This window comes from Rhamphochromis longiceps, linkage group LG7 (assembly GCF_057381845.1).
Source record: "Rhamphochromis longiceps isolate RC_006_pf linkage group LG7, R_longiceps_female_GT1.1, whole genome shotgun sequence".
Taxonomy (NCBI): Eukaryota; Metazoa; Chordata; class Actinopteri; order Cichliformes; family Cichlidae; genus Rhamphochromis; species Rhamphochromis longiceps.
The window spans coordinates 22,941,252-22,969,224 of record NC_140563.1 but is presented as its reverse complement, the minus strand read 5'-3'; the positions used below and the strand labels follow the sequence as shown (position 1 = coordinate 22,969,224).

At 38.0% G+C, this 27,973-nt stretch overlaps 1 protein-coding gene across 1 annotated transcript; it reads left to right on the top strand.

Annotated features, from left to right (window-relative positions):
- LOC146665306 (ethanolamine kinase 1) lies at positions 1-27,361 on the top strand. Its single transcript, XM_085412906.1, has 8 exons — positions 1-442; positions 5,206-5,468; positions 7,146-7,298; positions 12,287-12,435; positions 12,844-12,927; positions 14,102-14,262; positions 16,683-16,756; positions 23,749-27,361. Exons 1-8 carry the CDS (start codon positions 302-304, stop codon positions 23,816-23,818), a joined length of 1,095 nt encoding a protein of 364 aa, XP_085269032.1. The 5' UTR covers positions 1-301; the 3' UTR covers positions 23,819-27,361.
- Positions 27,362-27,973: the final 612 nt, after the last annotated feature.

Genomic DNA, 27,973 nt, shown 5'->3' with positions numbered 1-27,973 from the left:
ATAACTGGACACGTAAGTAGACAGCTTCAGTGACTGGCAAATACCAGTGACTGCTCTTGACTCAATAGTTTTACATCATAATCATCAAGAAATTTGCGTGGACATCAATTTCTTTTTCTTTTTACTTTCTTTTGCTTTTTCATCCTTTTTTTCTTTTTCTTTTTGATGGTTTAGATTTAACTTTGACTCTGCTAACACTCTCTAACACTGTCTAAAACTGGCCCAAGTCTAGACACAAACTCATATTTACTACTTTAATCTTTATCGGTTTTCAAAGTATAAACAGTTTGCATTCGTGAAAATGGACAGTGGACTTGTTGGTGCTGGAAAACAGCTTCTCCATGTGGACATCTATATTGATGAACACCAACCTTCTAGAGGAATCCTGGCTCTTTTGAGCAGACTTCGTCCCAACTGGAAGGCACAAGACATTCAAATGAAGGCAAGTGAATGCTTGTATCTCTAAATGTATGGATTACCAAAGACTGACTATTATTTGTAAGAAAGCATGAAATTCACACATTTTCATTTGTATTTCTAATCTTACTCTCATGAACTTTCAAATGTAACATGCTGACTGTGGCTTGCAGCATCTGAGATGTAGCTTTTGTTTTTTGTAAAGTTTCAGGGCGTTGCATGGTCTGACCTTGGGATGAATTGACTGGAAAATCCACTCTTGGGAAGATTGTGGCATTGCATTAACATACAGTGGAACCCCGACTTACGAAATTAATTCGTTCCCGAGGGTCTTTCGTAAGTCGAAAATTTTCGTAAGTCGAAACACCCATCGCACGTTTTGACTGAGGCGATGCTGAACGATAGGCTATAGGCTAATTGCTAACTAGAACAACAATATGTCGTTCAAGCGGAACAGCGAAGCCCAAGTACGGAAGCCAAGGGGTTGTTACATGATTCGGAAGGCATTGTGGGCATTGTAGGCTCAGCCAATCAGAGCCAGCGGATTCCATTACTCTGGCATTTTGCCGTAACACGGGCAAAAATATTGCCGTTCAGTGCCTTCGTAACTTGAATTTTTCGTGAAATGGGGTATTCGTAAGTCGGGGTTCCACTGTACTTCTAAATACACCAGACCAGCAAAATGAAAACATATCTGCTTTTATAGTAGTTTAATAGCCCTGGGAAAGCTTTTGAATTTCACATGACTGTTTAACCTGTATTCACGTGTTAAAGTGAAAGCATAAACTATGATTTATATCTAAATTTATTGCCTGTATATGGCAAAACTTGACACATCTTATAAGAATAGGGAGCAAGTGGAAGAGAACCTGGAGCAGTGCTGGTATGAGTGAGTAGACGCAAGACAGAATACATGTGTGTGAATAAGATGGAGTCAAGTGGGAAGGTGAAGCTGCAAGGAGCACGGATATTGAAGGTAGATGAGTTTAAATATTTGGGGTCAATCCCCCCCAAAGCAACAGACAGTGAGGTAGAGAAGAGAGTAAAGGCAAGAGGGGGTGGGTGGAGACAAGTGTCAGGGTTTTTTTGTGAGAGAAGGATAGCAGCAAGAGTGAAAAGGTAGATTTACAAGACAGTAGTGAGGCCTTCTCTGATGTATGACAGAAAGACAGGAGGCAGAGGTGGAGGTGGTAGAATTGAAGATCCAAAGATTTTCATCCCATTTGGGAGTGACCTGATCGGACAGGATTAGAAAATACACAGCCCAAAGACATACATGTTGGGTTAATTGGAGATTCTAAATTGGCCACCGGTGTTAATATCAGTGTCTGTCTCTTTGTCTTAACTGTTTGATGAAATGGCATGTACCCTGTCCTTCACCCTACAACAGCTGAGATCGACTTCTGAAACCCCATGGCCCAAAACTGAACAGGTTAAGAAAATGGATGGATGAATGAAAAAAAATAAAGACTGCTGTATAAATGCAGTATCAAAATTAAATTCACACATAGTGATAAAGTTTTGTCGTGTTTTGGTTGGGCTCCATATTCCACTGTACTGTAAACTGTAGAAAGACACATTTCACACATCAAAATGGAAAAAAAAAAACCCAAGGTAACTAGACAACAAAAGTAGACTGTTAGGAAATTTCTTTTTGTAGGGCTGTCAGAGGGTCTATTCACAACAGGATAATCCCATTCTGGTCCCATGTGCAAACACAAGGTCCAATATTTCAGAGAAATAGGGTTTATGTTTGTTAGGTGACCCAACATTGGATGGATGACCTCTCAATCCTCACCAGGTCCAGTAATGTACACAAGAGTAGATGTTTCTCTTCAGCTCTCGTACTGCAGCGGCTCCTTTAATGGTGTATTGTGTTCAGCAAGGAATGGATAGACAACTTCTGCTGTTACATTGAGCTTTAACCCAGTTTACATAGCATTCCTTTCAAATGACTGTCATTGTTTTGGGTTTCATTGATGATTCCGTGATTCTGTGATTTCATCATTTCTATTTTATAACAAACTAACAGAACAAGATAAAGGCTGATAAATACACATTGAATGATTTACATAAGATTTTTTGTAGACAGTGTGATTAAAATCTGTTTCAAAGATGGAACAAGAGAACATTTGTAGAATTTTAAAGGCATCCCTTTAAAATTCTACAAATGTTCCAACAAACAAACATGTTAAAGCAAACGCAAATTTCATGTCAAAAAGAAGTGCAGATCAAAGCATGCATATTTATCTTGTGTGTTTTTAATACATTTTGGGGGATTTCAAATGACAATTAATAAATTGTGAAAATTCAGCACAAAAAGAAACTGTAAGATACAGAGGCAGAAAGAATTTAATGAAACCAGCCCTGCATCCATATAAATACTGGGTCAGATGTCAAGGTGGGCATGTTTGTTCATTTTCCATTTAGATGAAAAAATGTGTGTGCAGGTCCCATCTGATGCTCAGAAAGTGCCTTGGGGACTTTAGCAGAAATTGAGAGACTGAGAAACCACAGAATGACAACAAATGTCAGAAAAAGTCGTTGCAGACAGTGGTCTCTGCGGTGTTGTTGTGTACACATACTGAGGAATAGAATCTATTCCAGAAGTGGGATTTTCAATGTCACCATACTTTCTACAGCTGTGTCTGTAACTATGTATTCATCTACCTGTTGTTGCATTGACTCTACACAACAAAGATGTATGCATACCAGTTTAATTTCAAACTGATTTCATATTTGTTTTTCCCATAAAGTACATTAAAAGGAGTGCCAAATCTTTCCATATCAAATGTTTGTTTGTTTTTTTACATTGGATAAAATGGTAACCAGTATTCCACATTAATATGGGTGTATTTTTCAGGATGTATAAAGGCGATCAACCAAATCTTGAACTTTAATATATGCTATAAACAGAAACTGGAAAATACACAACACACAATAATGCAAAAACATAAAAACAGACAGGCAGCATATGAAGAACAGACACAAGGCTCATATCTAAATTAAAACCATAGCTGATGCTACAACAAAGACTGAGGGGAAGAAATGATTAATTATACACATTAGGATTAGGAAATGGGGAACAGGATTGGTAACAAGACACAGGTGCGATCAATCACACACAAGTGAAGCTTGTCAATAAAATCAGGGGGGAAACAGGAAGCAAAACTAACCTAGGACACAAAAGAAATCAAACCTTCAAAGTAAAGACAGAAAGTAAAGTACAGCAAAATCACAAATCAGAACACAACACAGAAACTTTGTACTGGGAAAATCCAAACACACTTTAGAATCACCATTTCACCTAACCCCACTAACTTCAAGTCTTTGGACTGTGGGAGGAAGCTTGAATGAACCCAGACAAACTCGGGGAGGATTTCCAAACTCCAGATCTCAAGGTACTGAGTTCAAATCCACCATCTGGCCAGATGAACTCAGGACCTTATTGCTGTGAGGCAATAGGGATAACCACCATACCACAGTGCTGGCCATTTCTGGTATCATGTAGAATAGAAATCAAAGTCTCATTAAGACTCAGTATATAATAATAATAATAATAATAATAATAATAATAATAATAATAATAATTCAAAACTCAACCTATCAGATAACAATCAAAACTCTTGGGAAAACAACTCAAACATTTAAAAAAACTCACACGAATTAAAAAAAAAAACCAGGACCATGACAATATCTGTAATACAGTAAATATATACATTTCTCAAATTTCTGTTAAATTACACGTGCTTCAAACAACATACAGTACATGTGCCATGTTCACTGTATAGACAAAATAGCAAAGACCAACCAATAAACCTGTAGTTGATCAGCAAGATTTTATGAATCTTTATGATATTTTCTAAGATACTCTTCTACTCAAAGATAAGAGCAAGCTGAAACAAAAAACTAAACAGAAACTGAAAACTTTGACACAGCGTCCTTTTACAGTAGATGCTCATGATACAGATTAATTCAGAACCCAGCATGAATTATATTTCAAATAAGCATCTGAAAAATGACCCATAAAAGACTTCTGCAAAATTATTCTTTGACTTATATGTCTCATCTAGCTGCTACCTGTTGGTTGTCTAAACTTGTATTCTATGATAAAATTATTTTAACAAAAAGCTGTTACTTAAGTAACCTATTTGAAAATGCAAGTATTCATGTGGCAACACGCTAACGTCGCAGGGGATGTCCACATGCATTCTAAATTTTGTATTACACAGGTATTTTCTCTAGTTTCTTTTTGAGTGTACTGATGTGAATTTGCTCTGTTTCTGTGGTTTTATTTTTCCTTTTTCTCCAATAATGTGCATTTAATGGAAGGTTAGTGACATTTTTAAATGAGCTATAACAGTGGTAAATTAGTGGCCTGTAAATCGATATGGTACTGAAAATGTAATCCAGAATCCTGAAACCAAACTGGGGTCTGCGAGTTGCCTGCTATTTACCTGCCTGCTGTAATTAATGTAGAATAGCATGATTTTCCAAGATTGTTATAAATGTTTTAAGGAAAGTAACCAATTAAAGTTATAGTTACAGAATAATTATATGACTGCCTGCTTTATTGACAGATGGTAGTGAAATTTTATTATCTTTTTTTTACAGTAGGATTTTTTGTGTGGGTAGAATTATGATAACCAGCATCCTGGGTTTTATGGGCTCTTTTGACAATACAGAATGCTAAAATATGGTATAGCAAAATGTTTCATTTGCTGTATACTATCTGTCCAAAACTGCATTTTTCATGCTCATGGCCCTTTGGATTTCCTTTCATTCCAGACATTCACAGAAGGCATCACCAACCAGCTTATTGGCTGCTACGTGGGCTCTCTCCTGGAGCCTGGTTGTGTCTTGGTGCGACTATATGGCAAAATGACAGAGCTCTACGTGAACAGGGACCATGAGGTGGAGATGTTTCAGATCCTCCACGCACACAGATGTGGTCCTGAAATTTACTGCAGCTTCCAGAATGGCATCTGCTACGAGTTTGTAAGAGGAACTGTGCTGGATGATAAACTGCTTCGGCAGCCGTCTATCTACAGGTCTCTGCAATAACAGCGTTCACATTTCACACACACACACACACACACACACACACACACACACACACACACACACACACACACACACACGCACACACATAGATAGATAGATAAACATCATCTAATTAAATTTATATAATTGTGAGAATTTCTTTGCTATTTTAATGTATGTGAATACATTAAAATAGCAAAAATTAGCAAAATTATTTCACAGCTTTACAATCTGTATATTCAAGTTGACAATAAACTTGCCCTAATTTAAGAAACATGAAAGAAAATAATGACAATTCTGATTATTGTCTGGTATGCAAAGTTCATATCCTGAGTATAACTACTGTGTAAGTTTGTAATTATTTAATATCAAAGCATAAGGTGAGATGCTATGGGCAGGAGATTTATTTGTTTATTTATTAGTTTATATGAATAGAAGATTTTTGGCTTTTTTTGCCTCAACATGTTCTTTTCAAACCTTTTTCTCAAAATTGCACAAAAAGGTTTTCAAAATTATCCACTGTAAATAATCAATGTTGATATTTGTTATCCCTTTAAAGCTAAGTGTATCAAATATGATACTTTGCATACTAGATTTTGAGACAATAAATATTTAAAAAAATGGCAGATGTGGCATATATGACAGAAATCCAAACTAAAATCTGCAAATAATATATATTTTTTAATTATTATATTGTTAGAAGGTTCAATAAACACGCCAAAAAATAAAAAATAAAATTTAAAAAACCGCAGTCTGAACTTCAGCAGCACTTACATCCACAAAACTTCACTGTTAATAATCTGGAGCCTGATTTGTATAACATTTAGCACAAGTGGAGTCTATCATCAGTGAATGCTACGTCCAGATGAACAGAATCAACTTTTTTTTGATTTACTTACCTGGATGATTAAACATGCATCAAGACAACATTTAGAACAAAAAACAAAAAGAAAACAAAAACACATTTCTGGGCAGGACTTGTAGAGTGATAAATAGAGATATCCAAAATCTCCTGAATTAAATGTAGTATGCACATTTTTTTTTTACATTATTTTATGCAACTTTCTTTCTGAAAAAGTGAATATTTATTGATAGGACATCATTTGCACATCATATCATAAATTTCAGAAAACTTGTAACTCAATTTCTTTTTTATTTTTAATTGAAATTCATTTGAAGTCATCATTGTACATCATCATCATTTTCAGAGTTCAGGTGTGTACATGCAAACCAAACAGTTCATTTAATTTGTGCCAATGTGGGAGTTTCTTATTAGTAATTTGAGTCATGTTTCATGTTGAGCAATGATGTTTGTTCATGCCCCCATTACATTCATCATTCCCATGATAACAACCTGTCATCATTATTCACAACTCGGGACAGTAGAACTCAACATATCCAGCCAAGGTTTCACATCCAGGTCCACAATAGACATCAATCAACTTGCTCTGCCTGATACCCTGTGTGGGGGATACCCAGAAAACTTTATGTCACCATTAAGATGCCTTGAGAATGAGCGCTCAAATGGTCAAAAGGTCATAACCACAACAAGGTCCATTTTTTGAAAAGAAGAACAAGATAAGAGCACTAAATGTAGAGGGAGTTGTGTTTCTGCTCTGATAATGATTGTTTGTGCAATAACAGCGTCAGCCAGGCTCATCTGAGAAAATGTTTTCTCTCTGCAGATTGATCGCCGCAGAGATGGGGAAAATCCATTCGATCCAGCCAAAATCCGGTCGGCCAGTCAAACCTGTGCTGTGGACAAAAATGTCTCATTTCCTCAAACTAGTGCAGAGCAGTGTCAGCAGCAGTCCAGCTGGGCAGTGGTACATAGGCAGGTACAAGTCATGATAGCCACAGAGCACAATACAATATATAATGCATAATATTTACAATACATCCACTTGTGATTGACCCATTAAGCAGCTGCACTGGACAAAGACAGGAAGATTTACACTATGCAATAACATATGGGCGGTAGCTTTGCTAGAAAAAACATTAACTACACTTTTTGTTTTGCCAAAGAAATATGCTTGGAGAACTGCTTGGCTGTTGATCACCTGGTGGGGTCATTCAAAGTATTGGTGTGTTGCTAGATCAGATCTCACAGATAAGCTCAAGCAGTCCTTTGGCATCAGGTGACAGCAGGTATCATTCCCGTATGGACATTATTAATATATCCTAGTAATAATCGATTAACCGGCACATTATTATGAGACACTCTCTCACTCACTGACATGGGGAGCTACACATTAATATTACCTATCATGCAGCAGCTGCACAACACATCAAAGGTAAACACGTAAAACACGTACTGTAACAGCAGCAGTCATTTTCAGTGCCAGCAGCACCTCTGAACAGGAACAGATGCACACAACTACTCGAGGTCACCAAAATGTCATTAACAGTTATTAGTTAGGCTAAGAAATGCAGCATGGCATGATGTGTCCAGCACTAAATGGACCGTTAATATGCAATTCTATATTTCCTGTAAAAAATCAAGAGAGGTGTAAATCAGAGATGACTTTAATTAGTTGCTTATGTGACATCCACTATTACAACAATATCTTACGGTGATTAATCTACTGCTGTAATCATAATAATAAACTGTATAAAGTACAAGGGCTGAGAGCTTGACAGCTGTAACAACAGTAACTATGGGGGTGGGGCTTAGTGATTAGTCAGTCATCCTGTCAGGAAGGTTTCAGACTAATGTGTGTGTGTGTGTGTGTGTGTGTGTGTGTGTGTGTGTGTGTGTGTGTGAGAGAGAGAGAGAGAGAGAGAGAGATGGAGAGAGAGCGAGAGAGAGAGAGGCTGTCAATTATCTACTATACTGAAAATACAATGTTTAAAAAACAAAATACCTGATGACTTTGAGACAGGAGGGCACCCCGATGTTTAATTGTGCTGTCCTCTTTGATAGAAACCAGCTTCATTTTCAACTGTTTTATCTTTTAGGCAGCAGCTCTTTCACTGATATCTTATCATTTTCTCACATTGCTCAAACCAGCCTAAAATGCTCTTGTCCATCCAAATCTTGCCTGGCTTAACGGGCAACAGGCATTTACCCCTCCTTACATGTATGGAAGCCATCACTGTGAGCTGTCATTGGTCAGAGAGATGAGGCGGGGGAGTGGCCTCATTGACACTGAGAGCTCTCATGGGTGAAGGGGTGAGAGGTAAGCGGGGTTACATGGAAAGACACTACAGAGAAACAGGCTCTTGGCTCTCCCTTATCGGTCAAACGCTGAACCTTATTTGTGTTTGCAGCAAAGGGGTCGGAAGTCCATGCAAACAGAAGCTGGAAGGCCCCAAGGTTTCTAGTCACTTTTCTTTTAGCGTGCAAGCCAGGTAGGAACTGAATGAGTCATCCATAAAGTAGAGGCTTGGAAGCAGAGGGCCTTTTATGATAAGAGGTACTTTTAACATCTAGGATTCACAAAAACAAAGGTCTCGTAGAAATATAAGAGAAAATCTCCGAAATTAAAAAACTTAATTTGGGGGTCTGGGTTTTTTTTTGCTAGCTAGCTAGCTAGCTAATATGACAATCTAAATTGTGATAAACTACCTCAGACAAGCTGAAATGTATTTATTTATTTTATAACACACTGCACAGATAACAAAAATGTGTTAACACAAGACACCAAATTATGCATGGATGGGTGCTACTGAAAATTAAGGCCACAGAGGAGTAATAACCTACTATTTAAGTCCCGCAGCTCCACACAGCAAAACAAGTTCACTTTTGCTAAAGTTGCATGCATATCCTGCTAAACTTCAGTTTTAAAGAGAACACTGAGGACATTGTGAGCGCTTCCATTTTACCCACTAAAAGCAGTGAATGCATGTCTGAATGTGGATCACTCTGCAATATACAATAGGAGACTGCACCACATTTCAAGGCCCAATAGATGGTGCTATATTGTGAAACATTTTTGAGACTTGACAGCCCTGTGCAGCTCGCGCTCAAGTAGATACAGAGCAATTTAAAATAACCTGGAAATGATCAGTGTTTAGGAAATGTATCATAACAAGCTATGAGAAAATAATGGAAGAAACACTACAAATGACTCTGAGGTGTCAACACTAGAAATTAGAAATTGGGTTATTTTAATCTTACCTAATGTCTTCTCTCTCTCTCTCTCTCTCTCTCTCTCTCTCTCTCTCTCTCTCTCTCTCTCTCTCTCTCTCTCTCTCTGTGTGTGTGTGTGTGTGTGTGTGTGTGTGTGTGTGTGTTTGCACGTTAACTGGTCTTTTGAGTGTGAAAACTGCGTGCAAAACATGGCACAGAGACAGAAGAAGAAAAGACCAAAAAAACAGGTTTTAAACAAGCATCAGAGAAACTTTTGTACTTGAGACTGTATGAGTGCTGATATGAATGTGATATTCAGAGGAAATGGCAAAAGAAAGGCAGAGAAAGAGAGAGAGCAGGAAGAGGCTGCACCTGCAGAGGAGGTCTTCAGCTCTCAAGCCACCCGCTGTGCAGAGGGAGAGAGAGGGGGAGAGAGACAGATCGACAGAAGGAGAAGCGAAAGAGACGAGGGAAGGGGGAGCGCAAAAGAGGCTGCAGCAGCTGCAAGGTTCAGAGAGAGGGAGCACAGTAGAAGTCAGAGCTGGGAGAGAAAAGAAAGAAAGGCAATGGAAAGCAAGAGTGCAACCTCTTTTTCTTCCAAAGCCCCCCTGCTATGTCTCCCGTTTGCACTCTTACAAATTGCATAAAACTGCAAAAAAGAGAACGAGTGGTGGAGAAAAAAGACGAAAAAGAAAAAAAAATCTGCAGTGCTCGGCTGGTGTTTGAAATGATATGTAAATAAGGCACATTGATAATGAAGCGCCAGAGGAGGAAATTCCACTAATTACCTTACAGAGACTTGACAGGGAGCAGGAGGCGAATGTACTTGACGCACTGTTTTTCATGAAAAGGACAGAAAAGAGAGAGGAAAAGATCTGATGGCAAGACGACAGGTTTCCATTTAAAGTCAATGTAAGTCTTTCATTTAGCTTTTGATTCCAAGTAATCGTGGGTTCCTATGTGAACGTCGAGTTGTTAGGTTAAAGGAATGGGTTGGTTGAAAAGGAATCAGGGTGATTCACCATTCAACTGCATGTTTTATTTCATATTAGAGAGGAGATAGATAAATTATGCATGTCAGAGGGGGTCGATTTTAAATAAAGCTGTCACCGGCAAGTAGCGGTGAATCGAGCGCTCTATTCTGGGCCTGTATTTTTTTTTAAAAAGGCAGTTTGGTGTTAAAATGTAAATCATTTGTGCACTGATGCTTGAAAATAAAGTAAAATAAATCTTAGTTATTTTATCAAAGATCTTGTAAGCAGGAAGTTGGTATTTTAAAATACCAACTTCCTGCTTACCTCTTTTTATTCAATCCATGTATTTATCTCAGAGGGAAGCAAGACTGACTGAACAGAGCAGAGAAGATAACATACAAAGTGACTTGTTGTGTAGTGGAGGACATGCAGACAGCAGAGCCTCTGTGCCACGGCTATAAACACTATAAACAAGGCTCATCCTCCTCTGCTTTTATTGTGCGTTCCTTGCAGGCCTCACTAAATTATGTCTCCAAGTGTGTATAATACCGGAGCATCTGTTTGTTCCCTTTTCGAATAAATAGGTAGTGTTTAAATTACACTGTTTAAAGTACCCTCTTGCCGTGGCAGTCGTGGGGACTGGAAAGGAAACACAAAAATTAATTAGGAGACGGATGCTTGCACAGCATTTCTTCCAGGTGCATTTTGCACTGACGTCCAAGGACATTAGTGCCGTCTTTGATAGATTGAATAATCAAGAGAGTGAAAACAAGGCATGTGACCTCTCAGCGAGGCTTGCTGAACCGTGTCAGTTTACAAACAAGTTCTACTTTCTTGTCTCAAACTCTCTTGCTCCTCTTACCAAGTGTACGGAAGACTCTTATACAAGTTTAGTTCAGATTTTCATTGGGAAAAAACAATCCCATAGACAACTTCCATCTATCCATTTTCTTCCGCTATTTAAGTCAGGCCTGCAAGAGCCATCGTGGGGTGAGATGCAAGGTTGCACCCTGGACACCAGTCTGTTGCAGTGCTAACACATAGAAACAGGCAACCATTCGCACTCATATTCACACCTATGGTCAATTTAGAATCACTACTTAACCTAGCTCGATGCATGCTTTCTTCATGTTTGATAAGGCAGATTTATTTTTATAAACCGGATGCCCTTCTTGATGCAACCCCAAGTTAATTTTGCGTCTCCTCCCAGTGTTAAACTGGGGCTTGTTTGCTTATCAAGAAATGGGTAAACCTAAAACTCTAGAGAACCATTGACTTAGCTCTAACAACAAATGAATAACAGTAGCACTTTATAAAGGCAGACAAAGCACTTAAAACATCTCATATAATAGCTAAGCATATCTTTTCTCTGATTTTCACTCGATTGCATTTTTTAAGAAGAAAGACTCCTCCCATGCTAGACTATCCCAGTGGCAGAGTGTACAAGGACATGTGCTAAAGTGAGTTGAATAAAAGTGTGTTATTGTCAGATCGTGAGCATTTTTACCCAATTAGACTTCAGATAAATTAGGAGGGTTGTACTTCTGGAAATCAATGTATTTTCAGCTTCAGTGATTAAAACTAAATGCCAGAGTTCTTTTTTACAGTCTTTGGTGTAAAACATCACACAGCATTTATGACTTCGGCCGTTCAACTTACTATGCTTCTTTACCTACCTGCCAGGTGCAGCTGCGAGTTAAAGACATCACTCATTCACGGGGAAAAAAGAGCCCTTTTCCATCACAAAAAATAAATAATTTCAACGTTTTACCTCTTGCAGTTCTGCAGATCTACAAAAGGTGCCCAGCTTTAAGACTTTGTCACAGGAAATGGAGTCACTGAAGAGACACCTCTCTGAGATTGACTCGCCAACTGTCCTCTGCCACAACGACCTCCTGACAAAGAACATCATCTACAACGAAAAAGAGGGTGAGGAAAATTCTTTGGTTTTTAGAAATTCATCAACCTGAAAGAAGTAACAAACAAAAGAAGGCCTAATGCTAAACTACCTTAATTCTAGCTGAAGAGTGGCAGTGCTTCTGAAGCTAATGCTAAACTAGATGAATGTGTGGCAATATTCACATTACTGAAAATGCATTGTCCCTTATTTAATATCTTACCTTATTTGAAGTTATTCTGTTATAAATTTTTTAAACATTTAAAAAAAATATCGCCCGGGGTAATGTTCAGCAAAAGAGACTCCCTGTTTGACACTCACAAGGTTCCTGTACTTTCCATAAAGACACGAAGGCTTATCAGTTGAACATCTATAGCTGAAATGTGTTTATCATGTTGTCTTAGTAACTGCTGTTGCTTTTTTCCCCCTACATCCATCAGGAATGGTGAAATTCATTGACTACGAGTACGCCGATTATAACTACCAGGCCTTCGATATCGGCAATCACTTCAACGAATTTGCCGGTGGGTCTTTCAAAATAGCATCAATTTACCTCCAAATCTTTTTCACAGCCAGGACATATAAGATTCCTTAATGTGGAATATATGACTGCAGTAAATATTGTAAACACAGGATGTGATATTTTCAACGTTGTGTTTTCTCTGACTACATCATGTTATGATATAATGTGCCGTGAAACGATCTCCTTCTTGTGACACTGCTCAGAAAAATTGCTGCATTCAATATGTGTTCTGCACAGTGATTAAAGTGGCTTTGATGGACCAGCTGTGTTAGAGCAAAGCACAGCAAGGACTGTCCGAACAATCATCAATGCAGTCGTTTTAGATTATTCAGCTTTCAAGTTGTAACTTGCAAATTATCCACAATTCCCAATGACAGCAGCTGCAGTTATGTCTGATAGTCTTATGCAAGAAGGGGCTGACAGGAAGGGGCAGACATACTCCACACGAATCACATGCTGGAATGAAAGATACTGCACCTTTTATTCAAAGAAACAAATATTACAACTTTTTATTGTGTTCTTTTTTTTATCCTGATTATACCTCAAACAAAATTTGAAAATTAGCCGATGGCATGGTCTTGAATGATACAACTGTCTTGCAGACATTTGAACACAATTGTTGATGTAGGGAAGCTTTTATACGGGCAACATGAAAAACCAGTCTAGCTTAAATAAAGCGCTTCGCTATTATCTGTACAATATAACCCAGATGTTATACTATTGCTGATGTATGTAGAAGTCAACAGATGTGTCTAATTGCCAGGGTGCTTATTTACACTTCACAACATTTTATTACATTTTATATTTTTATATTTCACAAAATTTTATTTTTTAATTTAAAGTAGACTTGTCAAATAAATGCAGTGCAGGAAAAAGCACAATACTTTCTCTGAAATTTAGTGGATAACATGTTATCCACTAAATTTCAACATATTGTTGTCAGCATGTTGTCACCCAGTTTCCATGCTGCTTTCTTATAACTTGTCCATTTGGAGCAAACGTTTCTCACTGCCTGAGTGGGTCTGACAAGTGTTGACCAAAGAGCTGTTGCTCCACTCAAAGTAGATATAGTTCACTGGCACGTCTTCAAAACAAACAGTTATTTTAGGCATTGTGTTGGATTTTAGCACCGACGTTAGTTCCACTAATGTGCACGTATATGTGTCGCATTTCAGGTGTGAATGATGTTAACTACGACCTCTACCCGAGCTGGGAGCTGCAGAGGGACTGGCTGACGGCCTATCTGGAGAGTTACAAGCACAGCACTGGACGTGAGGTCACAGTCACGGAGGCAGAAGTTACGCAGCTCTACATTCAAGTCTGCAAATTCTCTCTTGTAAGTGTCTGCTCCCACTGACTTTGTTGAAATATATCATTATGTAGTGCCTCAGCTCTTTGGAAAGACTTTGGAAAGTGACAAATCTCTCAACAGTTATTTCCTTTTCTTAGGTTTTGCTCTTGGAGGGACTCGAATATCTCAATATTATGAGATTAGCATATGCATTTCAACAACATCCATATGTGTGCAGAGCTGTGGAATGGTGGGGTGGCAACATCTCACCATCATATTTTAACAATTTACTTTTCCAACTCGCCCCCCCAACCCAAAGAAAACCAAACCATCCACAGCTGACCCACCACTGTTCAAACTTTGATGGACTCCATCTGAGTTGATTAGAAACTACCGCAGGGAAAAATGAAACACAGCAGCCAAAATTATTTTTCTTATGACCACAATTTTCATTCTTTGGTGTCTCAAGTGGTGCTGGACTATCTGTCTAAAAGTGCTTTCATAGCTCAACACAATATGCAGAATTGTCCAACCAATTTTGGGGTGGTGTAAATGTCTCTTGAAATAGCACAGAATTGATGAGAAGGCATATTACTTTTTAAAATAACTTGTGCTTCAGCCAAAAAAACCGAAAGGGAAATGCGTGTGTGTGTGCGTGTGTGTGTATAAGGGGTAGAATATAGCCTGAAACTGAGTGATAGAAGTGATAATATCACGTTGATTGAAATCAGATTTTCTGCAACAAACCGAGGCGGACTCTTGAAGGTAGTAGGAGAAATTGATCACTGACGCTTAACAAGCCAAGTTTCCAGCTCAACTCGCTTTGACAAGCTGTGTGTCAAAATGAAGCATACGGGGCAGAATACTGATATGTTTCTGCTTAAAAATATTTACAAATACCTGCCATTAAATAAATTGATTACATCTGCTTTTAATGAAATCAATTAAGTACAAGTTTATCGGTTTGTATCTCCTTAGTATCACTTGGTACATTTGTGAAATAAAAGTATGTTAATATAATACCATGCTCCGTAGTTTATAATATAGACAAAAAGTGACACTGTAGGAATTGAGGGAAGCCATCCTGCACTGTGTGGCATCGAGGAGGCCTGGCCAGTTGCCAGAGCTCTGCGCCGTGGAGCTGCCTCCTTCCCGTCTTAATCCTTAGCAAACTGTGCCAAGACGCAGTGGGGTCCTTACAATCCGTCCTCTCCTCCGCAGGGATCCCCCATGATGCTGAAGCTGTAGCCTGTGGCTTGATGATGTCACTCTTCCCACACATTTATCATCTCCGTTTTTCTCAATGGCTCCCTGTCACCGATAGTCTCTGCTTAGTGTTAGATTAATGCTTTCTTAATGGAGAGCAGTTATTAATCATAATGGAAACACGCTCAATCTCCATCTCCAACTAAGGACAGAGATTAGAGATGAAAATCTGCCAGGGAGAAGGAGAAAAGCCAAGGGAAACCGCACATTGCTCTTCAAGTATTTCATTCCACCCTTTATTTGATTATCAAATAAAAATGTGATTATATCACTGGGCCACAGAACACAGGCCCTTCTGGATCTTATTAAGACTTGCTATTAGTGGCCTTACCATGAAGATTTACAATAAGGGTGGAGAACAACAGAAATTTATGGAGGTATGGAGGTCTGCAAGACTAAGTGAGCAAAACCATTAAGGAGGGAACCATTCAATACAGAGGTTTGTCATTCTGACTAAGCAGCGCGCAACTGGCATGCAGCGGGAGCAGCAGCAGCAGTTCTGGGAGCAGTTACAACATGACAAGCGGAGGTCACTGAAGTGTGTTTTCACAGTTGTGCGCTATGGCAAAGGGGAATGTTGCAAGAGCATAAAAATACAGCACCTGCGATTCTGCACTGCAAACACAATGCACAGTTTTACACTTCTCCTGGGACTGGCTGTGTGTTCTTAATGAGCCTGTCATTCAAAGAGATTCCTTCGGTTCATTGTCTCAGCGAGCACACATTTTCCCTGCTGAAGTGTTCCTGAGCAAAGCATAACATTTGACCTCACTGTGGCCTCTGTGTAAGAGGCAAAGAATTATGCTTTTGAAACTTTGTTGTTTCAAAAGGGCGTTTGAGAATCTCATTGTGGTCACATAATACTGTCATGTTGTCATTCCTTTGATGACAGAGTCCAATATTGTACTGACTGTGTGAGCTTTAATACCACAGGTAGGCAGTACAACATATAACTGTATTTTGTTAAACAGCACAATCCTTCAGTTATTTTTCCATTTTCCAATGATATTGTAATGTTCTTCTTTTTTTCAATATTCAATCTTTATTTTTTATATACTAGCTCCCTGCAAAATCAATTTAAATTCTACAGTTTTGTAAAACACCTGAAAAGTAGCTCCAAATCAGCTCAGACACAAATATGAACCAGAGTTACGCTTTTTGAAACTTAAATTTTTTTTATTTTTTTTTACTTCCACCAGGCATCCAGCTTCCTCTGGGGTCTTTGGGCCATCCTGCAATCACGTTTCTCCTCGATTGACTTTGACTTCCAAAGGTTTGTCCAACGTCTGACAAAGACATTTAAAACTCCCACAACTCAAAGTGTCACTCTGCATAAACAATGCTCAAGTTTCCTAAAATGTCCTGGGTGAGATGTCCCATCCATCAAAAAAATGTTGAGTTCATTAGTATTTAAATTGATGTTCTAATTATGTTAAGTGACACCTTCACATTAAAACGCTCTCAGTAAATGTTTAATAAAGGAACCCATGTAACCGCAAATAAGAATTATTACTTCACTGCAGTTTTTTTTCAGCTGTTAATGTCATCATCCATCACTTGAAATACTCTGAAAAAGAAAAATATTTATAGGACATTGAATTTAGGCTCTCGGTATATTAGTGCAATGTTTAGACAAGCAGGATCTTCATTAGAAAAGAATGACAAAGAATTTGTTGGCAGACAAACTGCGAAAAAAAAATGGTTTAGAAACATAAGCCTAGAATATAGAAATATTTCATTCTCCCCCCAATGCTTCAAGTCTTTGTGTATTTAAAATCTGGCATAAAAAACAGGCGAGACAAACACACTTCTTCTACTCTTCATGTCACAGACAAAATATTTACACATGAAATTCTCTGCTTTTCTTCACTGATAAACCGCAACATAAGATGAAAGCCTCGGTTTTCACAAAGACTTTCAAAGGAGATCAAAACTAACGTCTTTTATTTTTAACAGTGATCACCATTGAGGACTAGTTATCTTAAACAAGTCCAGGAGACATTCCTCACCGGCAGCAGCACTCAGACAGTTCAGGAAGGCAAAATGTTTCCCTCAACCCCCACTTTTTTTCTGCCTTTCTCCTTTTTCTGCATGCCCCACACCCACAACAGTTGTGATCATGATCCTAATCACTATTGACACACGGCACCCTCCCCTCTGTGTGGCTTTTTCTACTCGCTTGCAAGATCAGCGACAGGGCCCCCACCTCATTTCAATCTGGACCTTGGAGGAAATGTGATCCAGAGGGGTGCTGAGGCACAGAGGCACTATTGTTCCAGTGCCGTCGTTCCTGCCTTACATATACATCTCTCATCCCTGGCTGGGCCACATGTGCCTGCTGAACGTCTACTCCTTTAAGCTACCGGCTGAGGTTGTCCTAAAGTGGATGGTGAGGGTTGGGTTACCTTTCTTTAACTGGAGGGTTAAACTGAAACGAGCTCTGAGAGCAACAACAACAATGGAGAACCAAGTCTAATGTTTAAAAGCGGGAGGCTACTATCTAGCTAACCTCTGCCCCACGCCCATCCCTGTCATGCAAGACACATTCATGCACTTAAGCCTCCCTTTCAGGCAAGAGATACATAACATCGCTGGCTTCATCGATCTGTTAAAGTGACAACATTATTACATTCAGACATAGGTAACCTTTGGCTTAGTGCAGACATACATACAACAGGCAACATCAGTAATTGTGCAATTTTTGTACAATACATGCAAATGAGTTTTGCTCTTCAAGAAGAAAAAAATAAGAAACTATTTAAACCTTGAGTTGTTGCATGGGTGTGCATACTTGTCTGTGTGTTGTGTGTGTGTGTGTAATTTCTCCCACTGCTATCCCCCTGAGCCAAATCACCAATAACTTCCCAACGAGTGACAGGCGTCACCCAGGCCTTGTGCTCTAACCAGAGCCAGATGTAAATGTGACAATAGGGAGCCACAAGGGGAACGCAAACCCGCCCTCCTTTTACCATCCATATTTACTTTTCTTATATGGTTTTTTTCATGTGTTGAAAGTGTCTGCAAGTCAGCAGTCTAGATTTGTGGACGTGCTGGCAAGGCGAGCTGTTATTTGACAAAGACATTATTATAAGGAAATGAACAAGGAGGAGGCCCACTGTTTGGAATAGCTTGACTACAAAATTGAGGGAATTGTGCACAAAAGCACATTGTGAAATGGAATACCTGCATTGGCAGGAGATCATTTTCCCCTACTCTTGCTAAATATAAAAAAGCCTCCATTCATTTCTGATGAAGATAAACATTAAGTATGCTAGTCTTAGGTGTCACCCTTAATAAAAATAGGGATAAATGGGATTGTCTGTGAAGCTTGCTGTTCTTATAGGAGGGAGGGTGTAATAGGCAATTACATTAATAGAAGAAACTACAGGGTGGGGTTGAGGTGTGTGTGTGTGTGTTAAATTAGCTGATAGTGAAGCTATTTTGACTTTTTACATTACTTGGTAGGAATCTATCAAACTCTGTACTAAACTGAAGAATAACACAGATTTTTTATTAAGTTGCTTTTTCTTTACTGGATTTTGTTGGGGAAAAAACAAGAAACTGCTGCCTGGAATTCTTTATTGAGGAATGTTTTGTATAGGAGTGGTAAGCGATTCAATAAGTGAGCAATTAGTGTTTAAGTATTCTGTCAGTCTATATGTCTGAACTCGCCGGATTTTTCAGATTCACACAATTTTCATTTACGCACATGCAGTGGAATGAGTGCATTCAAAGAAGAGCAGTGCATACAGTGGACATAGCAGAGAAAAAAACAAGGCCGACATTGATGGGATTTGTTTCCTAATCCTTTTTACAAAAAACAAGTTCAGGACTGCTTTAGGAAATGAATGGGAATCCCCCCCCCCCAAAAAAAAAAAGAAAACCTTTCTTATCTCAGCAAGACAATGTCAAACCACATTCAAGAATTACAATAGCATGGCTCTGTAGTAAAGAGGTCTGAGTGCTGTGCAGTTACCTGCTGTTACCCACTGAAAACTTTTTGTGTCATATGAAACATCAAGTACGAATGGGGGAAACATTAGGTTATCGAACCTACATGTCTCGTGGGTTTCCAACAGCTTTGCTAAAAGTAGTGATGAACATGCCTGCGTTACAACTTGAGCATGTTCCAGCATTTGTTTTGCTGGCATCCAAAACATAATCTAGTCATTAACAAACACTGGGCAGCAGGGTTTAGTGGTGCCACCCCACAGGGAGCATGTTAACTGCTAATTCTAAATTAGCTGTATTTCATCATATAATATATGAAAGTCATGTTCTGAGTCAATTCACAATTTATACAGCATCCATATTTGTGTGGAAAGCAACTTGTTCATAGCTGTACAACAGCTCTACTTCCCCACCTCCTGTATACATGCTATTGTAGCAGTCAGCAGAATCTGATTCTAGTGGGTCATTATGAAAATATGAAAATGAAAATGATGAGCAAACACTTTAGTTTTCTGGACCAATAAGGATAAGGGAGGCTTCATTCTGCTGTCTGAGTAAATGAAAGAAGTGTCAGTTATCAACTGTAGCACATGACTTGCTTGAAATTAAGTCTGTCCAGAGAAAACGCCTGTTGAGGCTCGCCAAACCACAGCGAGCGAAGTGAAAATTGTCTGCTGGCCTCCACCAATGATTTCTACTCCCCAAAATTTTATTATGAACTTTTTTCTTTCTTTTTATTTTTTTCATTTTTTTGCAGTGGCAAAGGTTATACACACAGTGTACCACCTATCTCTATCAAACATGTACTGGTAAATCTAAAGGTCAGCCTTCAGCAAAGCAAAAACTAAAAGAAAGGAGAAAATGATGAACAAAAGCAGACAAAAAAAGCCAGGCTTTGACACAAAAATTAGAGTGTAGCTTTACCCAGAGATGCAGGTGGGAAAGAATAACTAAAAGGCATGTGACTAAATTATCGTTTTGTCTCACAACACAAGCGCTTGAAAACTGATTTGGCATTGAGGAGTTCAGTGAAAGCACTGATTAAAGGACAAACTCCTCTCTGTGCCTCCATTTTCTGTGCTTTTGAAACTTCACTTTATTTCAAAGGGTATAGCATAATGGCCAAGGGCAACAGCGTACTCAGACATCAGATTTATTGAGGCGTTCAATAATATGGTTTGAACAAACACAAAACCACTTCTCTTGCCGTTAACTTCTGAGATGCGCTGAAGCTTTGGCACAGCTTTCAGACTCATTACTTCATTTGAGAGTCTTGATGCTATTGTTACGCAAGATTGACAAACAAAAACACAGTACCCACCTATAAAACCAGACAGAAAGAGCAGCCTGTAGCGAACAGTGAAAGATACATTATGGCCACAGATACATACAGAGGAGGGAAGCAACAAAGTACAACTACTTTGTTTTTGGACTTCTGTAGAACTTCTAGGTATGTGTACTTTACCTACTTTTGGGTTTTACTCCCTACAATTTAAGAGAAATACCTCTACTTTATACTCATATATTTTCAAATGATGGAGTAGTCAGGACAAAAGAGAGCTGCAGTGGTCCAGAACAGCATCCTCAATGTAGATGTGATCACTACAGCTTCTAGCTAGACTATAGAAGAGAAATGAGCATAAAGGCAGCATAAAGTGTCAGCTAATTTCAGCTGAGCTGATATCATGCAATTTGTCACAGAGCATGTCTGCTAGCTAAAGGTGCAGCTGCTGTATTTCACTGGGAGAGAAAAGAATGTGAGAAGTTAAGTCAGAGATGGAGAAAGACAAGACTGACAAAGACAGGACAAGAGCGTAGAAGACAGATTTCTATTAAAGCTAAGTCAGTGAAACCTGATAAACTGGAAATTTAAAGCCTACAAATAATGTCCACTTTCATTTTGTGAATAGATATCTGAGCTGTACACGATTTCAAGTGATGTTTTTTCACACTGTAAAACTTTTTACAACACAAATTTGTAAAATGTTTGAATTACTGTCTGTTATTCAAAGGTTCAGTGAACATGCTAGGCAGGCCAAACAGGTTAGTTTGCAGTGCTGTGGAGAGGTCTCAAGAGATGGACTAATGCAGTTGGCTGCCATGTTCATGGTCAATGTTAGGTTACATAAGGAGTAGCAGATATCAAAGACAGCTTAGTCTGATGATGCTGACTAGATTCACTCAGCCCAACTAATCCCAGGATCCCCACTCCTGCTGAATCCCACTTTAACCCCTGATTATATTCATTTTTCTGTTTAAATGTAGAGGCAGAACCTGCCATTTACAATGTAGGTAACCACAATTAGAACTTCCTCTTTTCTGTTCTGCATAACAGATGTTTGAGATATTCATCAGAATAAGAATTTACAGCACATTAAAGCAGTCACAGCGCTTCACCTGATCCACATTTGTCACATTTTGTTACAGCCTTGTTCCAAAATGGATTAAATTCATTTTTCAACTCAAAATTCTACACACGATATCCCATATTAACAAAGTGAAAAATGTTTACTTGATATTGTTGCATTCAATTAAATGTAAAAACAAAAATATAACATGTGCTTATGTATTTACAACTTTTGCCATGACACACAAAACAGGTACGTATCCTGTTTGCAGCTTGATTTGAGTTTACCTGTGGTAAATTCAGTTGTTTGGACATGATTTGGAAAGGCACACACCTGTATATGTAAGGTCTCAAAGCTGACAGTGCATGTCAGAGTGCAAACCAATTCAGGACAATGATTTCAGCACCGCCCCACCAATCAGGCCTGTATGGCAGAGTGGCCAGGCAGAAGCCACTCCTCAGTAAAAGGAACATGACAGCCTGCATACAGTTTGTTAAAAGGTACCTAACAGATTCTCAGATCATGAAACAAATATTGGACTCTTTGTCCTGAATGCCAACAGGGACACTGTCAGGGTCAAGGGAAAGATAAATATATAGCAATGTACAGACACATCTTTGATGATGACCTGGTCCACAGTGCTCTAGACCTGTGGCAGGGGTGAAAGTTTATCTTCCAACAAGACAATGACCCTAAGCACACTGGCATGATAACAAGTGTGTGACCTCAGGACCACTCGGCAAATGCCCTTGAGTTACCTAGCCAGAGCCCAGACTTGAACACAGTGCTGAAAAAATATTTAGCAAAGGCTTGTAAATACTGTTTGTATTGTCATGTACTTTTTACTTTTATGTTTGGAGTACATTTCATGAACTGTACTTTTTCAGTTTAGTAAGAAGTTGAATCAGTTATTCAGCTTTTACCAGATAATTCTTTTATAAGAATCTATAATTATATTTAGTATCTAATCGTATTTATTATAATCTGCATTAGAATATTATATTTAATATATCATATATTATATAAATGTAATAATTATATAATAATTATATTACACATTTATATAATTACGTGGAAAATGTCTGTAGTTTTGCCACCTCTGGACATATACAATGCATCTTGAATAATAATTTTAGGTACTAATTTCTATTATTCTCATATAAAGACTGAGACTGAAAAGACATGAATATTTTGACATTACAAGTATGTTTCAAGTGATTAAACAGTTTGCAAGTTGCCAATATGTCAAAGAGGCTTCAACCAAAGAATGTTAATAATATTATAAATATTATATGTTTACTACAGGCAAGTAGGGTCAAATAAAACTCTGTGGTGTTGAATTGAATTGTGGAATTGTAGCCACTCGGACACCTTTTAGATGCTGTTTTTCTGTCAAAGCCAGTGGCTCACAGGTATACACAAGGTTTCCATGATGCCATGATGGCATGATAGGTATTGTCAATAGTACGACGAGTCTTTTCACTCCCAGTTTGTCAATATGAATTCCAAATTGTCCCTGATGTTTCATGGGTGTGTCTGTAATTGGAAAGTACTGTGTGTAATATTAAAGCACTGTACAAATGGGTAAACTTTTTCTTCTCATGTAAACCATTACAAGTGGTGAGACTAGATTTAAATGTATTTTTTGTGAAACACCGCTTCATAAGTTACTTAAGTAAAACGTACAGTTACGGTAAAGAGTGATCTTAAGACAAAATTTGTCATGAGTCATATATGCTTGACTCGTCATATATAGAAACGGACAAGACAGTCTCAGTTATTTGACATACTTGCCTGAGCACATTTGATCTAAGGTTGACACATGCCACCCTTGGGCAATGTGACTTTCCAGCCAACAGATCAATGTACAGCTGTGCAGTCTTTAAGGCCCATTTAGTTTTTGTATAGTGTATAAGATTTCTTTCTGTTATCTAATCATGTGTTTTCTGTCTCCTGCTGTTTGCAGATATGCCACTGCACGACTGAACTTCTATTTTGAGAAAAAAGAGGAATACTTTGGACTGGCAGTGAACTAATTAATCCCTCTACTTTTGCAGAACAATTATGTGTTTCTTGTGTCAAACAGTGCTGTGGACCATATGTCAGATGGTGGAAATGGAAAAGCATAGAATAACCTTATAAAAGTGCTCCCCATAGTTTCTTATTTCAGGCTGTATAGTGTGACTTAATGTGTTTTGCTATCACTGTGATTTTTAAAATATTTGTTTTACCACAGTCAGTATGCCGATAAGCCTATTTGGCAAATTGAGAAGAGGCTCGTGCCAGAAATGAATTAATTGTTCCCACATTCAGCCGAGTCACATAAAGCCACAAAAATTGAGCTTGATCATAAAACACATAAGAGGGTTATTTGCAGGCTTATTCAGTGTGTACCACAGTTCTGGTGGAAAACAAGCTTTCATTTCAACTTATTTACTGTACCAAGGGCATTATTTTAATGTTTCTCTTTCAGAATGACTTGCTATAAAAATATCATGTGTGACTTACAGGGTGTTTGTTAATGTTGCCATAAAAGGAAAATTTAAGAGAAAATCTTATTGAAGCTGTCACTGTGTGAAGACAGGCGAAACTGAATCAGGAGTTACATGGTATGTACATGAACCAAAATGCAATGCTGACTGATATCAGTGCTTTAACAAGTGGATTTTACTTACTCTGTTCATTTAATAAGGTAAAAATGTACTTTAACTCCTAGTAGTGATCTGTTTTTTAAAAATATTCATCAAAATTTAGGCCCACAAACATTGTATGATCTTGGTGTAATCTCCTTGAATATGTCTCACAGGATGTTAAAAAACAATGTAATGTATAATGGTTTACTAAACAAAAAGCAGATTAAGGGAGCGCACACTAGGGCAAATCTGTAAATAAGCAATTTAAAATTGTCATAGCATAACAGGCACAGCTGTAATTATTGCTTTTTTTGTCATAGAGACTTGTAGGAATAACTAACCATTCACCCTTTTACTTAGATTTAATTGTCATGTGCCATGCATATACATAAACAATGAAATGGTTATAATTGACCAACATCAGGGAATTTGATTGAAATACTTTGCTGTTTGCTTTTCGGCTCAATTCAAATGCACTTATATATCTCCAAATCAGAACAACACTCGCCTCAAGGTGCTTTATGTTGTAAAGTAAAGACCCTACAACAATATATTTGAAAATAAATAAGAGGTGTTAACAGGTACACTAAAGCTACTAGCTGAGGACATATTATTGTAAAAATACGTTCTGTCATGCATTTAAGTGCACTTAAACTGTAATTATGAGGCAGATCGCTCACATTTTTATGCTTCCAAAGTATATAAATAACAGAACATAATGATATAAAGAGACAGAAATGATCAGTGTGATCCAGATTCAACTTTGTAACTGTAAGAGCTTTTCAAATGAAAGCTTTCTTTATTTCACTGTTTAAAAGAATCTGGTATTGATCAAAAGTGCTACACTGATAGTTCATATAGGTAATGTAATTCAGTGTTGTACCACATGTATATGATCACATGAAATAGAACTTCAATTGTAGTAGAAAACAGAGTAAAGGCCATTAAAACAATAACTCTGGCCAATATCAGGAAGATGCTACCCTTTCTTATGTGCAGCATAAAGCAGCGGATTTGTCCTCACTCCTAAAAATATTGGTTTAGTGAGAATACAGCCTAAGTAGAGCGTGCAAGAACTCGCAAGAACAGAAATAGTTACATGCTAATAAGACAACTTCAGCTCTTTGTAGCCTTCTGCACAGACAGCACGCTAATGCAAAAGTAGCAACAAAAAACCCTAGGATGTTAAAGTCATTCTGTGAAATGAAATAACATACTGATTACTTTTAAGAAAAGTAATTGGTTATGTGTAACACATTACCTTTGTTGAGTAACAACAGCAAAACTGAGTAGAGTGATGTAATTCTGTTGTGAATACTTGTTTAGGCTAAGGCAGGGTGGATGGCAGAGGCTCCATAGCTCATTAGCACAACTGTCTGATTCTTAAAATCAGCAAATACTTTTTCAGTATTTGACCAAAACCACAGTTAATTTTTCTCAAATGTTCACCAAGTGCTTATGGCCTTGTGATATATCTCCCACTGCCACAGTATTTTCACAATTGTCAAAACAGTATTTCCAGAATTGTCAAAACAGTTTCACCACAAACTCCATTTAATGGCTGTTCTGAAGTTTTTGATCCTATCACTGTATCTTCAGTGGATGGAGCAGCTTAGATGTCATGGAATTATCGATTTTTCTAAGCACTTAAAGGCAACTCTAGAGAAGAATGTCTGCATTTGGATGATTCACTAGAACCTCAGACTATTTTGTTTTCTAACATTTGTAATGTCATTGCTCGGATTCTGTAACAGCATCTGCGGAATAACTTGAGGGTAGAGATAGCTTGAAGTTATGGCACATAAAATATCATTAGGGAATAGTTAGGTTTGGGTAAGTCAAGGCTGGTTTTTATGCTTTGGCTCTGTGGTCTTACGTGTTATTTAGTTTCAAGGTACCCAAAAAGTGAGTGACCTGTAAGCAGTGTAGAAACAGATGAAGCTACTGTGATACCTGCTGTATGTATTCTCTCCAGACACAGAAGGTTTGAGAAAGACATCACAATATGATTGATAAAATCGTGAAGCTAAGTGATACCAAACTCCTGTATTAAAGTTGGTCTGTACACCACCCCAGCTTCCACACCCTTGTAATGTGCATTATTACATAAAAAGAAGAGTACATCCTGCAGTATTGAATGATGGCATTGGGCCTAAATGTTATAACGCAACAGGCATTGGCCAGTATACGCATATAAATGCTTGAGATGAAAAGCTTTGCGGCAGAGAACAAAAAAGGTTGAGGGGTCAAAACTCTTGAGACTGAGTGAGAAAATCAAAAGCAGGAGGCAAATATGGAATCTACAATGGAAGAGATTAAAATATGACTATAATAACTGGAAATGTTATGTTAAGTGAGAGATTTTATCCATAAGACTTTTCTTTTCCAATGTTGGTTCCTTGTAGGATAAATGGTTGGTAACTTGTCCTTCAAACAGTTTTGATTGGTAAATGATATGTTTGTGTGTACTCACAATCAAACACATCGGTCTTTACAAAGTACATGTGACATGCTCAGAAATGTCAATGAGTCCTTCCACTCTATAACTGCTTCTACTGTCTTTATCTGTGAAGGGAGCACAAAAGGGAATGTGATTGTAAAATCAGTAGAAAGGATTATGGCGGGTCAAATGAGGGGAGGACTAGCTACAATGGCGTTCTTTACCTCATGGTCGCGCACAGTTCCACTCATCAAGGCTGCAGCCGTGTCTTTGAGTCAAACAATCCAGCTGCTTTCATGCTGGCATTTTTCGGTAAACATATAATATTTAATTAGCGGACTAATGCACTTAAAAAGACCCAAGGACTTTGGATCAAAAAGAAAAAAATTGGCCTTTTGTCCATTGCCTATTTTCCTGAAAAAGTGCTGTAGATTTTTTCTTTCACTTTTAATTGCATTAAAAAAAGAAGTATATGCCTTTATGCAATGTTTCAAAGACATAGAAACCAGGAAAAAAAAACCCGTGAAAGCAATTCCTTTCAAAGGGCTTTTTTGTATGATTCTTTTTTATTCAGACATTGCATTTAGATTTTTGGTTATTGTTAAAGGACTGACAAGGCTGTTGACCCTTGGAATTCTAATAAGTACCCAGTTTGCAATTGTAATCAACTTACATTAGCAACAATATACTCAAGGGAAGGTTTTACTATAAATTCACTTGTTATACATGTTACATACAATGCACAACGCATGCTTTTTGTTCCTATATTATATAGAGTGCTGTTACTTTCTCAGTTCCATTTCTAAATTCACAAAGTCAAACCTTCTCCTGTTTTTTTTTCAAAACACATGAGCCACGTCACCAACTATTCAGTATAGCAAGTTCAAAACTAAAGGCATTTCCATCAACCCCAGCTGTTCATTTTTTCTACCAGTTTGCAAACTGTGTGCTAACAGGCTAACTCGAAAAGCTGTCTCTTAGCGTTTAGAAACCCTCATTATTTAATCAATTAGGTTGCAGCTCCCTTGTTCACAAAAAGTTATATTTTAAAGAGTAATGTGAGAAAAGTATAAAAATCTTATTGCTCCTTCATCTATGACTTCCACTTTCCCAGTTAG

Bases quoted from the DNA above. Each gene is read 5' to 3' on its own strand.
- LOC146665306 (XM_085412906.1), top strand. From the start codon at position 302: ATGGACAGTGGACTTGTTGGTGCTGGAAAACAGCTTCTCCATGTGGAC. The intron at 443-5,205 runs GCAAGTGAATGC...CTTTCATTCCAG, and splicing joins CACAAGACATTCAAATGAAG to ACATTCACAGAAGGCATCAC. The intron at 16,757-23,748 runs GTTTGTCCAACG...TGCTGTTTGCAG, and splicing joins ATTGACTTTGACTTCCAAAG to ATATGCCACTGCACGACTGA.